The sequence below is a fragment of the Euprymna scolopes genome, chromosome 18 (assembly GCF_053919585.1).
Source record: "Euprymna scolopes isolate OS-2025 chromosome 18, ASM5391958v1, whole genome shotgun sequence".
Taxonomy (NCBI): Eukaryota; Metazoa; Mollusca; class Cephalopoda; order Sepiida; family Sepiolidae; genus Euprymna; species Euprymna scolopes.
Window position 1 is genome coordinate 44,301,162 of NC_136499.1, and position 14,091 is coordinate 44,315,252.

The window sequence follows — 14,091 nt, forward strand, 5'->3', positions numbered from 1 at the left end:
AAGGTGCTTTATGTAATAAAAATAATTAAAAATATTCCTTGCTGTTTGCATAGAAAAAATTTTTTTTTTAAAATTAACTAAAACTGAAATTTTCTTTTCCTCTTATTTTGGTTGATTTTTAAACACTCTGAAAGTTAAGAAAGCTATACTGTTTAATTATTAAATATGTACCTTAGGGGAGGGGAAGAAGGTACTTATAATATGGACTATGCTATTTTTTTTTTTTTTTTTTTTTTTTAGATAGAATTTTCTAATTGAATTCAATTTTTACTGTACTTTTTGTTTATTCAATCGTTAGGTGAAAGTACAGAATAGTTACAAAACACCCGCCTCTCCACATGTTAAGAATGGCTTTCTAAATAATAATGGTATTATTTCAGCGCAGTTCATCTGCATAAGTACCAAATTGTTTCCTAAAACTCCATTGTTGTGCTTTCGGAGCTAAACACGATGAAAATTATTGCCACAAATTCATGTTCAATCAAAAAATTTTCTATTTCTGAAAGATGGAACTTATTTTTCATTTTGAGATTATTACGTAGGAGTTCAACAGTCCTTGTAATAAAACCAATTGTTGTTTTACATTTTATAGGCTGCTTTACGTCGAACCATGGAGAAGGAATCAAAGACAACCCGTTTCTGCCTTATTTGTAACTACGTGAGTCGAATCATCGAACCAATTACGTCCCGTTGTGCAAAGTTTAGGTTCAAATCACTTGCAGAGGATATTCTTATTAAACGGTTGAAGAATATTTGTGAAAAGGAAGAGGTCGCTTACGAAGAGGAGGTGAGTTTGTTTGCTTGCTTGAAACGCAGCAAAAATATTACCAACTTTTGATTTTTAACATTTTTAAATCTTCTACTTTATATAGATTAGCAAGGCTATTCACCATTGACTGGGAGTATCCATAGTAAAATAGAAGATTTAAAAAAAAACAAAAAAAAACTGTAAAATTTTTCTTTTCAAAACTTTTTTCTTCTGACTGCCTTTCCTCTTTCTTATTCTTTGAAAACTGAAAAAAAAAATTTGAAAAAAAGAAACTTGACTTTTTGACATAATTTCAGTGTTGTTTTTCAAACAATGACTAGTACAAATGGGGGGAGGTTAATATTTTTAATCCCTTCCCTCCATTTACTGATTTACTTCCTGGTGACTCTGGTGAATAAATATTACAATATTTTCTTTACCATAACCTGGTCGGAGTGATACTGAATTGGTGACTACAGTCTTCGGAAGTGCATCTTGTGTAATTTCTGACTCTTATCTAAACTCGTACAATTTCAACATACGAGGGTAGTTCCAAAGGTAAAGTCCTCTATTTTTTTAACTCAAAATGTTCAAGAGCTATGAAGATAGGAGTGGTACCATTAAAAGGAGTGCCTTTTTTTGTGCTCCAAAATTTATTTTTCTACATTGTAACCACCATTCTCAATAAACTTTTGCCGGGAATTCAATGGCGCATCTCAGCTTCTGACGCACGTCTATGACAGGGGTTGCTTTCTTTCTTTCACATGGTCAATATCTCTAACAGAGGGATGAAACTTTCAGGGTATGAATGCAGAAGTTCAGTCAGATCAGGTGCATTCATGATGTGCACACAATCAGGATCCAAGATGAATTGTGGCTTTGACCTTTGTGTAGTCATCACCTAGAATGTTCCATTAGATTAAGCAGAGGAGGGGGTTGGAAACCAAATACCACTACTCCTCTCTGAAAGTAGGCAGATCAAAGGAGAGTTTTAAATCGTTACTATACTAGGATGAATATCCAACAGCACCAGGTTTCTCAAACCTTTCTTTTCAGCATGTCAGTTCAAATGAAAGAAAAAAAAAAAATTTTTTTTTTTTTAAAATCAATAGGAGAGTAAAAAGTGAACCTTGAATTTACATTTGACAGTCCCTGTAACTATCGCTTCCCTTATTTTGTCCTTTAGTCCTTACATTCCATGAGCAATGGAATATGAGCAAAGGGGGAAGAATTGCTGTTCTCTGAATCAAAATCTATACACTTATTTTTGGCTGGATTTTGACCTCGAAGTATTTTTCTTTTAATTTTTTTTTTTTTAAAGTTCCTTACATCAATCAGCCTCACACCTTGTCTGGAGTGATTTCCATTAAAAAGAAAAGAAAACCCAACCAATGTGAACGCTGTTGCAACAACAATTGGATGATGTAATTTAAGAATATAATATATATATATATATATACGAGCAAACCGTTAATAAAATATGTTAAACAACACTTTGAAATGAGTTAAAAACATATTTAATCTGAAAAGGAAACACTAGATAAGTGGATAGTCCTTAATCCGCGGAGTTTCAAAGAAATACTTTCCTTCTCATCAGAGGGTAGGAATTAGCAAAATGCTGGATCGGATTTTGCATGCAAAAGTATTTGATGAAACAAGTAAGTCAAAGATCTTACTTGAAAACAAAAAAGTGGAGCAGAGGGAATATGGTGAAGAAATGGATAGTTTGGTGGAAGATAAATAATTAGATGCTGCTTTCGATCATTATCTTCATATCATGAATCTATTTTGATATCTGCACTTTGTTATCAACACCTTATATTGCAAGCAACATGGTACAAGAGCACAGAAACCACTTCACGAAATTGGTTTTGTAAGAATGTGTAGTTATCAAGTCTTGAACCCTAACATCCTTATCTTCATGTTTAAAAAAAATACTGTGACTCTTCAACCAATTATTCAATGAGAAGTTTCTAAAGGCTCAGGATTCTATGTCAACAAATGGAGAGCTTACACAAATTTAAATTAACTCAGTGGACCTGAATGAAAATCACACCCCCTATAATTTTTATAGTATGTTTTAGTATGTTGTATAGTTTTCAAAGTTGGGGCCGTTTATTTTGAAAGGCATTCTTAATATGGGGAGTGTTAATACTATGCTGGGTTAGGTCGTAAAAAAATATCGATTACAGAATACCCGTTGAAATTAGGGGGGGGGGGTGATTCTCGTTTAAATCCGCCATCAATTCTTCCCCCCCCCCCTAAATCATCAGCAAAATTTCGTTATCTCAACAATGAAGCACATGTACAGGAAGTTGAAAGATTATGGCTTGAAATGAAGATTTGTATATTTAAAATAATGAGATGGGTATGGTGTAGATATTTTTTTATTGTGGATGTCAACCCAAAACAGCACCTATATATTGTTATGAGGGTTTATTGCCAAAATAGGAGTTTGTTCTACCTATCCTTCATGACGGAGACAATTTTTATTTTTGTTCCTATCCAGAGTGCCCCTATTGAGGGAGCTGGATTTTCCCCAAATTAAAAACTGACCTTGTGTTTAACTATGCCCTCATAGAGAGGCAAGTAAATAGAAACAATATGAACCTATAATTCTTTAGTTATTGGTAAAATGACAACTTGTGTTCAACTAATCGTATTGCATGAATTCTTTACAGTTTGCATTGTAATGCTTTGGCATTAAATAATCCCAAAAGTGTTGATTTGCTGTTAAAGAGCCAAATTAAATGAAAACAAATATAATTAAAAAAAATTTTTTTTTTTTTTTTTAAGTCTCTTACAACTTTGATGGAAGTTTCTGATGGTGATTTGCGACGAGCCATTACTTTGTTGCAGAGTGTTTCCAGATTGAAAGGTGAAGAAAAGATCACAAAACAAGACATCTTGGAAGTCGGCGGGGTCAGTTGCTTTTCAATTATAACTGTCAGGGGTACCCGGCGTTGGCCGAGTGTTGGGGGGGGGGTCAAAACAACCCTGTTTTTAAAAAAAAAAAAAAAATATGTTGGTCGAGTGTTTGGAGATGTAAAAGAAAAAACAAAGTTTTAGTAGGAAGGTGGGCTCGAACCTGAACCCTTGACGCAAAGGTGGAAAAGAAAGGGGAAAAAAAACGTGACATCTAACCATCTCGGCCACGAGAGGAGAAGAAGTGAAATGTGTCTTAATTTAACGTTTATAAAGTGAAATTGACGGGTGCAAGAAAAATAAGTCGCGTGATGTTTGACCTTATTAAGGTCAAACTAAGTTTGGTGTTGCAAGCCAGTTTCTGTTTCCCCCGCCCCAGCATTCGCTTTTTTTTATACTGAAAAGCATAATGAAACCGCGGCGATTGAAAAAAATCTCGACAATAGCGCATAAAAGTCAGGCAAATTAAAAATAGACGCGAGCCTCAGTCATAACTGGTAGGTATTATTATCTAGGGAGTATATAAAAAGTTTTAAGGAGTGACCTGAGCGAGAAGCTTGGCAAAAAAAGCCTTTGGTGGCCATACAGAAAAAAATGCACATACACACACACTAACACACATTTTCACTTATCGACTTCTATTCACTTGGCTATTTGATTGACATAGTATTTTTTTTTTCTTTAGCTTTTTCATCTTTGTATAAAGTTACCTATGTTTATGTATTTGTGTGTACAGGATTTGCTCCTAAACTAAGTGACCGATCATTAAAGATATTGAGACACAGCTGGGTTCTTATCTAGGTTCATGCAGAGGGGATAAAGAGATAGAAGAATAAGAGTAAAAAGAAAAATTTTTTGAGACACAACTGCTAGGCATAACGGGTCATAATATGGGCTATATTTAATTTCATGCATAGGGGATAAAAAGGTATAAGAATAAAATTTAAAAATAAGAAATTTATTAAAAAAAAATAAAAGCCAAGACAAATTGCTGTTATTCTAGTTGCATATATACTTTAGCTTTTAGGAATTTTTTTTTGTAAAAAAAAAAAACAAAACAAAACAAAAAATGCATTATTCCTTATTTCATTTTGTAACAATCTTACCTGAGGAAGATTAGCCTTATAAGGCTATAGCTGAAACATGTATGCATATGTACCCCAAAATTAATAAAAATTTGTTATAGTATTTCAGGTGACATTTTGTTCATAGGAGTTGAACCCTATGAATCCTTATATTTTTTGGATTTTTTTTACAAAGGTGTTGCCACTTATCAAGGCTAGGAAGCCAGTCGAGGATAAGGGCTAATGAGTGTACAGTAGCCAATGGGACAATATCGTAGTAATCGTTAGTAGTGGAAATTTGATAAATTTGATTACTTAAGAGAACAGCTAATTAAGAACTTGTTTACATTGGACTTGAAGACCACCATATTGTAGTCAGCTGGAGAGCAGGAAAATAGAAGAGAGTTCTACAGGCATGTAGTTCTAAGAAAGAAGTTTTGTTCATGGAATTTAGGTTTAGGCACAGATAAAGAGTGGGGAAAATCATTGATAGTGGTTTCAGCTAGATGAGTGTTTTTCGTGAAAGTTTGGCAGGTGGAGGATATAGATTGGAGCTCAGATGATCACTTGCCATGAAAATAACGATAAAGCAGAGGCAGGCTTGCAACGTCTCTTCTGTGAGAAAGAGGTTGCAAGGAAGAGAAAAGGACATCCCCCACTAAGCTACAAAGTCTATTTTGAAATCTGTCAAAGCAGGATAAGGTGCTTCTAGCAGCTCCTGTCCAGATGTTGTAATAGTGCTCAATAACAAGTAGAGCTATTTATTTAGTATAACTTTTTATTTGTACAAACATTTTTGCTACATATTTGCATGCATATTTCAGCTATAGCCTTCTTTAAGCAGAGTTTCAGCAGATAAATTTGATAGGATCAAACTAAAAAGGAAATTTCTTTATTTTCATCTCGTTAATATGGCTTAAAGAGAGCATGTATGTATATATGTAGCCAAGTTTTGTTTTGTTTTTTTACAAATAAAAACGTGTACTAAATGAATAAATATATGCTTTAACACATTAGTTCCGACTGTCCTATAAATTATAGGACATCAAATAATTTCTCTAGTACTGCTTACAGTATAAATACTTTGAATGAAGGATAAAATTCATCTGTATTTATCAACTTCTCTTTGAGACAGTTGTTGGAACCTTCTTCAAAATTCTTGTGAAATTGCTAAAGTTTTATTTATGTATGAACTTATATATGGCATCAAACTACATGCATTACTAATCTCATATAAAATTATCTATAGTAGAGAGACCTGTGGAAATTCCACAACAGCATTTTTCATATGTTATATATTGCTGCTGGGCATTCGGTTGGATGTTAAGCGTGAATGGAGACCTCGCGATATTATTGTATCCCTTTTGTTAAAACTATAAAAGTATTTATCTAAGTAATCTGGTTAATGTAGTGTCAGAGTATACCTGGTTATTACGCGCTTTATCCCCAATATTCTTATAGGTGTCTGTGACATATTTCCATTGTATGGACTCCAGGCATGAACGGAAACTCCATGATATGATTATTTGATCTTTAGACAAAACATATCCATCCATCCATAGTTGAAAATTAATATAACATTCGGAATATATATATATATATATATATATATATATATATATCTCCATCCATCCATCCATCCATAGCCCTTGAGCCCCTGGAGGGGCATAGGCCATCTACAACTTTTTTTGTAGATGCTTTTGGAGCGAGGAGTTCTTTTTACAGAGTGAGGGTGCTGGCCACACACCCAACCTTCCCAGAAGGTACATACAGCGCCTAGCCTTCCCAAATGGTCACTCAACATTGCTTAACTTTGGTGATCTGGCAAGAACCAGTGTGTCAACGTGATTGTGCCGTACTTAGACAAAACATATACTACACTTGATTCCTAGCCTGAAGAACAAGAAGGCATATTTTAGTTTCACGTATGTCCCAAAATTGACATTTAAAAAAAAAAAATTTTTTTTATTGCGTCTTTGGTGATTGGAAGATCCTATTTCTTAAAAAAGGACGATAGAAGGTGATAACTAGGGCTATGACAACAGCATATTCTTTTCATTGTTTTGACTCTCGAGTGTTTATCCATTGATATCTTATATATAGAGTGATGTGGTTCTCGGTTGATTAACCGTGTCTAACATATATTTGAGAGTTAAAACAATGAAAAGAATACTCTGTTGTTATAGCCCTAGTGATAACATACTATGAACATTAAATTAGCATATCTATACACTAATAATTTAATGTTCGTAGTATGTTATCAACTTTTATCGTCCTTTTCATTAAATGGGATCTGCCGATTTGAATAATTTATAATCTGGAAACCATGACTCACATACGGACATTAAAGATAATGCGGTATTAATAGATATCTATGAGTTTTTTTTTTTTTTTTTTTTTTTTTTTTTTTACTTTACTTACTGACATTGGCATTAAAAGTCTACTTTTTCTATTTAAAAATTAGTAAAAACAAATTCCTTGATATGCTCATAGATATACATGTGACTACATAAAGGCTAAACAATTTGCATATTCCTTTGAAAAACGAGCGTAAATTAATTATTCATTGTGCTATGGTTTCTTATTAGATGATTGGTTTCATTTCACTATTACCCGGAATTCTATTTATGCACAGTTTTTATACAGCATTCTAGCACACTGGAATATTTTTATATATGTTTTTTTTAGAAAGGCATAGTCACTTATCAAGGCCAAGAGGCCACTCGAGGATAAGGGTTAAAGAGTGTAAAGTAGACAGTTGGACGATAAAGTAATCGTTAGTAATGGAAATTCGGTAAATTTGTTAACTTATATGGAACGGCTCATCAAAAACTTGTTTACGTTAGACTTGAAGATAACCATATTGTAGTCAGCTAGAAAGCAGGAAAACGGAAGACAATTCCATATATAGAAAAGTAACATTGCTGGTGTGTGTGTGTGAAAAGTCTCTACCAAACCTCTCTCTGAAAATTTGGTTTACAAAGTTGAAATTTGATATATAGGGTACACTTTCGATTTGGCTTTTAGCCGGCAAAAATTGCTGCTAAATTGAAAACACAGTTGACCATGGCAGTGTAAATTGAAAAAAAAAAAACATTACTCCTGCTGTTACTTTTGCACATGTGCAAAATTAAACATTAATAGTTCAAAGTCACTTAATTTTTAACCTTTCGTATCTGTCTGTCGGTAGCTCAGATGGTAACAATGCTGGCAGATAAATAACAAGTAAGGCTGAAGTGCTAAATGTTCTAGTTTCAATTCTAGCCATTCAAGTCCTATTTTTTTCAATAACTTTTGCAATCATTACTATATATTGGATGATAATCATTAGAGAATCAGATCTACAAAATTAAATAAGAAATCTGCATGAATTAAAATATATTTCTATGTATTTTGTGACCAGGCAATGCCGGGCAGCCTGCTAGGTATTAATGAATTAGCTTACAAATCTGAATGAAAAAGTTATGTACTTGTGCTTGATTATTCACATAATGTCGTAACATTGCTGTCCTATATGTATACTGGGTACTTGTACAGTTTAATGAAACATTAAAAAATGAAAATATCGAAAAGTTTAAATTGTACGTATCCGTTATGGAATGAAGTTCTCCCCCAAAAAAAAAAAAATTCACTTAATTTCATCAAGTATTTTTTTTTTTTTTTTTACAGGGAAAAAACAATTTGTTATGATACCGAGCAAAAGGTTCGATTCTTAGGAAGAAAGCTAGTATTAAAGATGGGGAGGGAGTGTCAACGCTTTAAATTGAGTTATCTCCCTGCGGCATGTTCTAAAAATCCAAACAAAAATTTTTTAAATTCAAAGATGTCTACCTACATGTTTTTCTGCTGTAAAAAGAAAAAAAACTACTCGATCAAATTAAGTGAAATTTTTTTTGGGGAGATCTTCAGTTCAAAACGGATATGTACAATATAACCTTTTTTTTTTTTTTTTCTTCGATATTTTCATTTTTTAATGTCTTGATTAAACTGTACAAGTGCCAAGTTTTTCCTTTTAGTTTGTACATTCTAACCAATTTTTAGTCATTATACAAAGTTTCAACTCAACCGTAAAAAGTTTAGATACCTTGGAACTTAATGGGTTAACTTTAAAAAATAATACTTCTTTAAACTTATAGTATTGCTTTAATTTGATAGTAATTTTTACTTTTTTTGATTTGCAGGTAATCCCTGAAGAAATCATTTTACAATTATTTGAAGTCTGTCGATCTGATTCTTATGAAAAACTTGATAAAACCTTAAAGGTAAAAAAAAAAAAAAACATTTATTTTTCACCCACCCTTTCAAAGGGAGGTAATATTGCTTCTAACTGCTCTTTGTTTGCCTAAGGCAGGGGTTTCCAAAGTTTTCAAACAGATGACCATATTACTGAGTTTTTAGAGTTACATGGACCAAAATAAATTTTATTAAAATGGCACTTATGCACTTTGTTTATTTTTTTAAATAGTATTTTCAAGAAAATACTATTTAAAAAATAGCTTGGTGACATAAGTGCATGAATTCAAATTTCACGATATCTTTTTGTTAAATTGTTAGGTGGAAGTACAGAATAGTTACAAAACACCTTCCTCTCCCCATGTTAATGTTTTTCTAAATAACGTTATTATTTCAGCACGGTAACATAAGTGCATAAGTACCAAAAAAAATATGACCTGGGCGTGTTTTATATGATTTTGCTCGTTAACTTTTCTATCTAGTGAAACTGGTTCTCCAAAACCTCATTATTTTATTTTTTTTTTTTTTAATCATTTTCTGAACAAAAAACAACCACCATACTATTTTCAGTTTCATTTTAAAAATTTGTCCTAAATATCTTTGTTTTCCATAAGAGCTCTGCGTGCCAGATAAAGATTTTGGCAGACCAGATCTGGCCTGTGGGCCATAGTTTGGAGATTCCTGATCTAAGGTAACAATCTAGAATCCTCATATTCAGTTTAGTGACCGTTTTACATGCTGAAGGCATTAGGCTGATGATGTTGAGATTCTTGGACCTGCAGTTGTCAAAACAAATTTGTCAAATGAGTAAAAGAGTTTATTAGCCAAAGTATTTTTATTTGTATAAAAAAATTATATTTTTCTAAAATAATGTTTCATATTTTTTCTACATAAAAAAAAAACTTTTTTGTTATTAAAGTTACAAAAGGTTTTATTAAAGTTAAAGTTATCTCCCTTTATGCCTTTTGCGTCCATCTCGTTTTGAGTTTGCTTAAAAGGTCAGTTTTATCGAGGAAAATCTTGAGTGATTCCCAGCTTCCTGGAGATTATGCTCTACCTCAACATCTAAAGATGTTGATGCTTTCTCATTTAATATTAAAAAGAAAATACTTCTGGAAAAGTGATTTTTTTTTAATCGCCTTAAACTCACACCCCCAAACAAGCGCTGATACTTGAAACAAAGAAATAATACTAACAGGCATCAAAGATACCCCATAAAGTAAAGTTTTTTTGTTTATTTTTTTCTGCCAGACATTGTGCAAATAAGATAACAGATTGGGTCAAAGCAAAACATAGAAGCATATCAGCCTGTATGGAAATGGTGTAGTAAGCACCACTCTTCTCAATGGTTCATTTCGACCTGTGTAGCTGCTATGTATAAGCAGCAAGAATTCTATTGATTCAACCAACGTATGTCATTTATAAAAAATAGACAGATTTATCGCATCAAGAAATTATAGTAAGAACTTAATAGTTGCAGCTGAAAGTAGATGTAATGAAAAAAACATTGAATCACAGAAATTAGGAAATGGCGATTTCTAGAAAATCTATAAGAATATCGTGAAATCTATAAGAATATCGTGAATAAGGAGGAATCAAAAATTCTTCCACTATTCAATCACCATGATGTTGCTTGTACGGCAATAGATTAGGCTGAACTGCTTGACGGCATTTGCCTTTAACACCACCTTGAACTTCACAAATCCTTTTCTCACCCAATTTCCTACTAGATGGTAGCCATACTGGATCTGATCAACATCTCTAAAGCTGGAGGTCTGATCTGATTGCTGCTTTTTTATTTTTTAATTAAATTTTCACCCCAAACAAGGTAAATTGCCACTTTGGTGTAGGGGCATAGGCATCAGAGGTACTGTGTAGGGTGTTAGGCAGCAAGATGTCGGTTCATGTTGCACTTAAACTTCTGCGTGTCAGTACAGTTGGGGAAGCAGGGACCCAGAAGGGAATTCCAAAGTCTAGTTGTCCAAGGGAAGAAACTACTGGAGTAGAAGGCTCTCTTACATCTAGGGATCTCTACTGTGAAGGGGTGGGATTTAGCTGCTTGTTGGGTTTTTCGGGGGGGGGGGGTAGTTACGTCGAGGAGGCACTTGTGCTTGCAGTTCATCTGAGCATTCACCGTTAAAGTACTTGTAGAAAAGGCAGAGGGATGCAACATTTCGTCGATGGGACAGGGGCTGAAGTTTAGATGACAGTTCAGGACCTATCAGATTGGTGACTCTCTTTTGAACCTTGTCTAGGAGCAAGAGACTAGTGGCAGATGCACCAGCCCAAATATGACAACAATACTCCATACATGGGCGAATGGTGGCCTTATAGAAGTATAGGATACTTTCGGGCATTAGTATCTTTCTAGCACGGTAGAGAGAACCTACCTTCTTCAGAGTGGTCCTGGCGATACTCTCAATGTAATTGTTCCAACTCATGTTTCCTGAGAGCATTAGGCCGAGGAGTTTAAAGGATGTACTTTCAGATAAGGAGTCATTGGCCATGGCTATTGGTGGTAGAGAAGGTTTCTTGTAATTATTGAAGGAAATTAGTTTAGTCTTGGCAGCATTGAATGTGACCATCCATTTATATCCCCCATTCCACTACAGATCGGAGGTCATCCTCTAGTGTTTCTGCCATTTCTTTAGATATGTGTTCATTTGTTTTCCTGTCGTGTCTGTTATAGAGTGTGGTGTCGTCAGCATATATACCCATCTCACAGGCAATTTTGTCAGGGAGGTCATTTATGAATATTAGGAATAACAGAGGTCCTAGGATAGACCCCTGAGGCACTCCCGCATTTATATCATATTGTTTAGATGTATGACCGTCAAGGACAACCTGGATTTTTCCCTTATCTAAGAAGGATTTAATTATGTCATGTATTCTTCCAGTGATACCATATGATCTGATTTTCCTGAGAAGACCTTCATACCATACCCTGTCTTGCTTGTCCTCTCCAAACTCTAACAAATGCCTGATCAAACCTTACTTCCCTACCAGCTGAAAAATTGCCTCTGTAGTTCTAATGTTCAAGAATTCTTGTGAAAGAACTGACCTTCAAAATTAACATGCATCCTCTTGCTTTTCTCTAAAATCTTTGAATCCACTAATGATAGTCCACCACCTAGTAAATACTTAAACTTCTTTCTTGCCAACAATGCCGATATAATAACGGTTAACTACAAATGCATATACCGCACTGGATGAGGCAGGTAAAGATAGAACGGTAGTGCTTGGTATGTTCAAAGCATTTGACAAGGTTTGGCATGAGGGTCTTTTCATGAAAATTTATTTGTACAGTATTATTGGACATATTCTTCTTAGACAAAAGAAATATTCAGCTTGTCCTCTACGTCTGCACATCTGATGTTATGATATTAATGCAGGTATGCCCCAGGAGAGTCAATTCTTGGATTTTTATCATTCTTAACTTTTATAAAATGCCTTCGAAATGGGTGTGTTTGCTGATGACACTACGCTCTAATTTCAAAAGGTGGACAACACAAGCATGCACACATTCAAAGCAATTGCTGAATCTTTAAAATGATCGGTCTGCTATGGAATTGGGCGAAAAATGGATGATAATGTTTAATGCTACTAAAACAAAACTAATTTCCTTAAACATTTATGCAGAATAAGGACCATGCAATTGTCAAAATTTTCTGTGCATAATTTTTTCAATTTCTATTATTATAAAGATAATTTCAGTGAAAAATTAATTCTTAAATGAAATCAATATTCCTTTTGTTGTTATGAAGAAAATCCTAGGAATAATTGTTGGAGAATTTTTAATGAAATTTTAGGAAAATCAAAATTCAAATCGAGAAAAAACAAACATTATAAGGTAAGTTTCATGAATAAATATTTATTTTTTGAATAACAAATTGATAGGCAAAAAAAAAAATTGTTTTTAAATAAAAAAAAAAAATGCTAGTAAATAATGTTGGTTGCTGCGATTTTGTTGGCTCAGCATTTCAGCACCTTCCATTGTTTTATGTAAACTGCTTGGAAAATTCTGACACTAGTATGATTCTTATTCTGTATAAGTACCATTTTTAGTTATGTATTTATTTACATATTTATTATTTTACATATTTACTTTAATTTTTTTTATTTTCAGGAAATTATTTGTGAAGGGCATTCTGGAATGCAGATCTTGCTTCAAATTCATCAACTTGTGATGACCACAGAGGAATTGGATGACCATCAAAAATCAATTGTTGCAGAAAAGATAGCTGTAAGTTTTCTTTTTAAATTCAAATGAATTTCTAATTCTTCTTTTCAAATAATGAATCTTTCTTAAGCCTCTAATGTGACTTGCATCAGTGAAATCATTTCTTGTTGTTTTCATTTTTGTTTACTTATTGAACCAAGATCATTCTTATCACCATCGCCTCTGGAAGATTTTTTTTTTCTTTTTTTTTTTTTAAGAAAAATGAGAGGGGGAGTAAAAATTCAAAGCTTTATTTTTCTTTCACTTATGGGAGATATGTTATGCAATCCAATGAAAAAAAAAACCAACTTGATGATTTAAATATTTAAAATAAAAATTATCTTTATAAATTATCAGATGTTTCATCCAATATAATGAAGTCTATCTTGTTTGATTTTAAAAGTCAAACCTAAATAGCATTTAAGCTGATAAATCAAACAGCCAATTTTTGTTTGTTATTGTTGCACAATGTTACTTGCAATATAACATACTTCCTTACAATTTAAAAAAATTTAGTCTGGCTTAGATGACCTGCAATATAAGATATTTTTGGATAATCACCTAAAAATAAAAATCAGCTAAGGAGATAACTGATAATTTATCGAATGGGAGTGTAGAATTCATAACTGAACCTCTGCAGAAGGGTAAAAAATGAGGCCACCTATTTGCTGTGGATGTCAACCCGTGATGTCTGAGAATGAGATCATGGTGACTGAGCAGCCAATGACTAGGGAATTAGAAGGCCATTAGCTGTAACACATTTTGGCCCTTACACCAGCTATTACTATATATATTTTATAGATTTATGGGGAAATATGTTTCTTCAATTATATTTCATCTTTTATTTATACCAATCTTTTAATTTATGAAACTCGATGTAACTACAGAGCATATAACAAATA

General features: G+C 33.2%; 1 protein-coding gene across 2 annotated transcripts in view; it reads left to right on the plus strand.

Annotated features, from left to right (window-relative positions):
* The window catches only part of LOC145297598 (replication factor C subunit 4-like), a 56,380-nt gene that overhangs the window by 41,210 nt on the left and 1,079 nt on the right, over nt 1–14,091 (plus strand). For both annotated transcript variants that reach the window (XM_080143655.1, XM_080143656.1), the window contains exons 7-10: nt 593–787; nt 3,545–3,670; nt 8,919–8,999; nt 13,097–13,213. In XM_080143655.1, the coding sequence (XP_079999781.1) occupies nt 593–787; nt 3,545–3,670; nt 8,919–8,999; nt 13,097–13,213 (519 nt within the window). The remainder of the gene's footprint in view (nt 1–592; nt 788–3,544; nt 3,671–8,918; nt 9,000–13,096; nt 13,214–14,091) is intronic.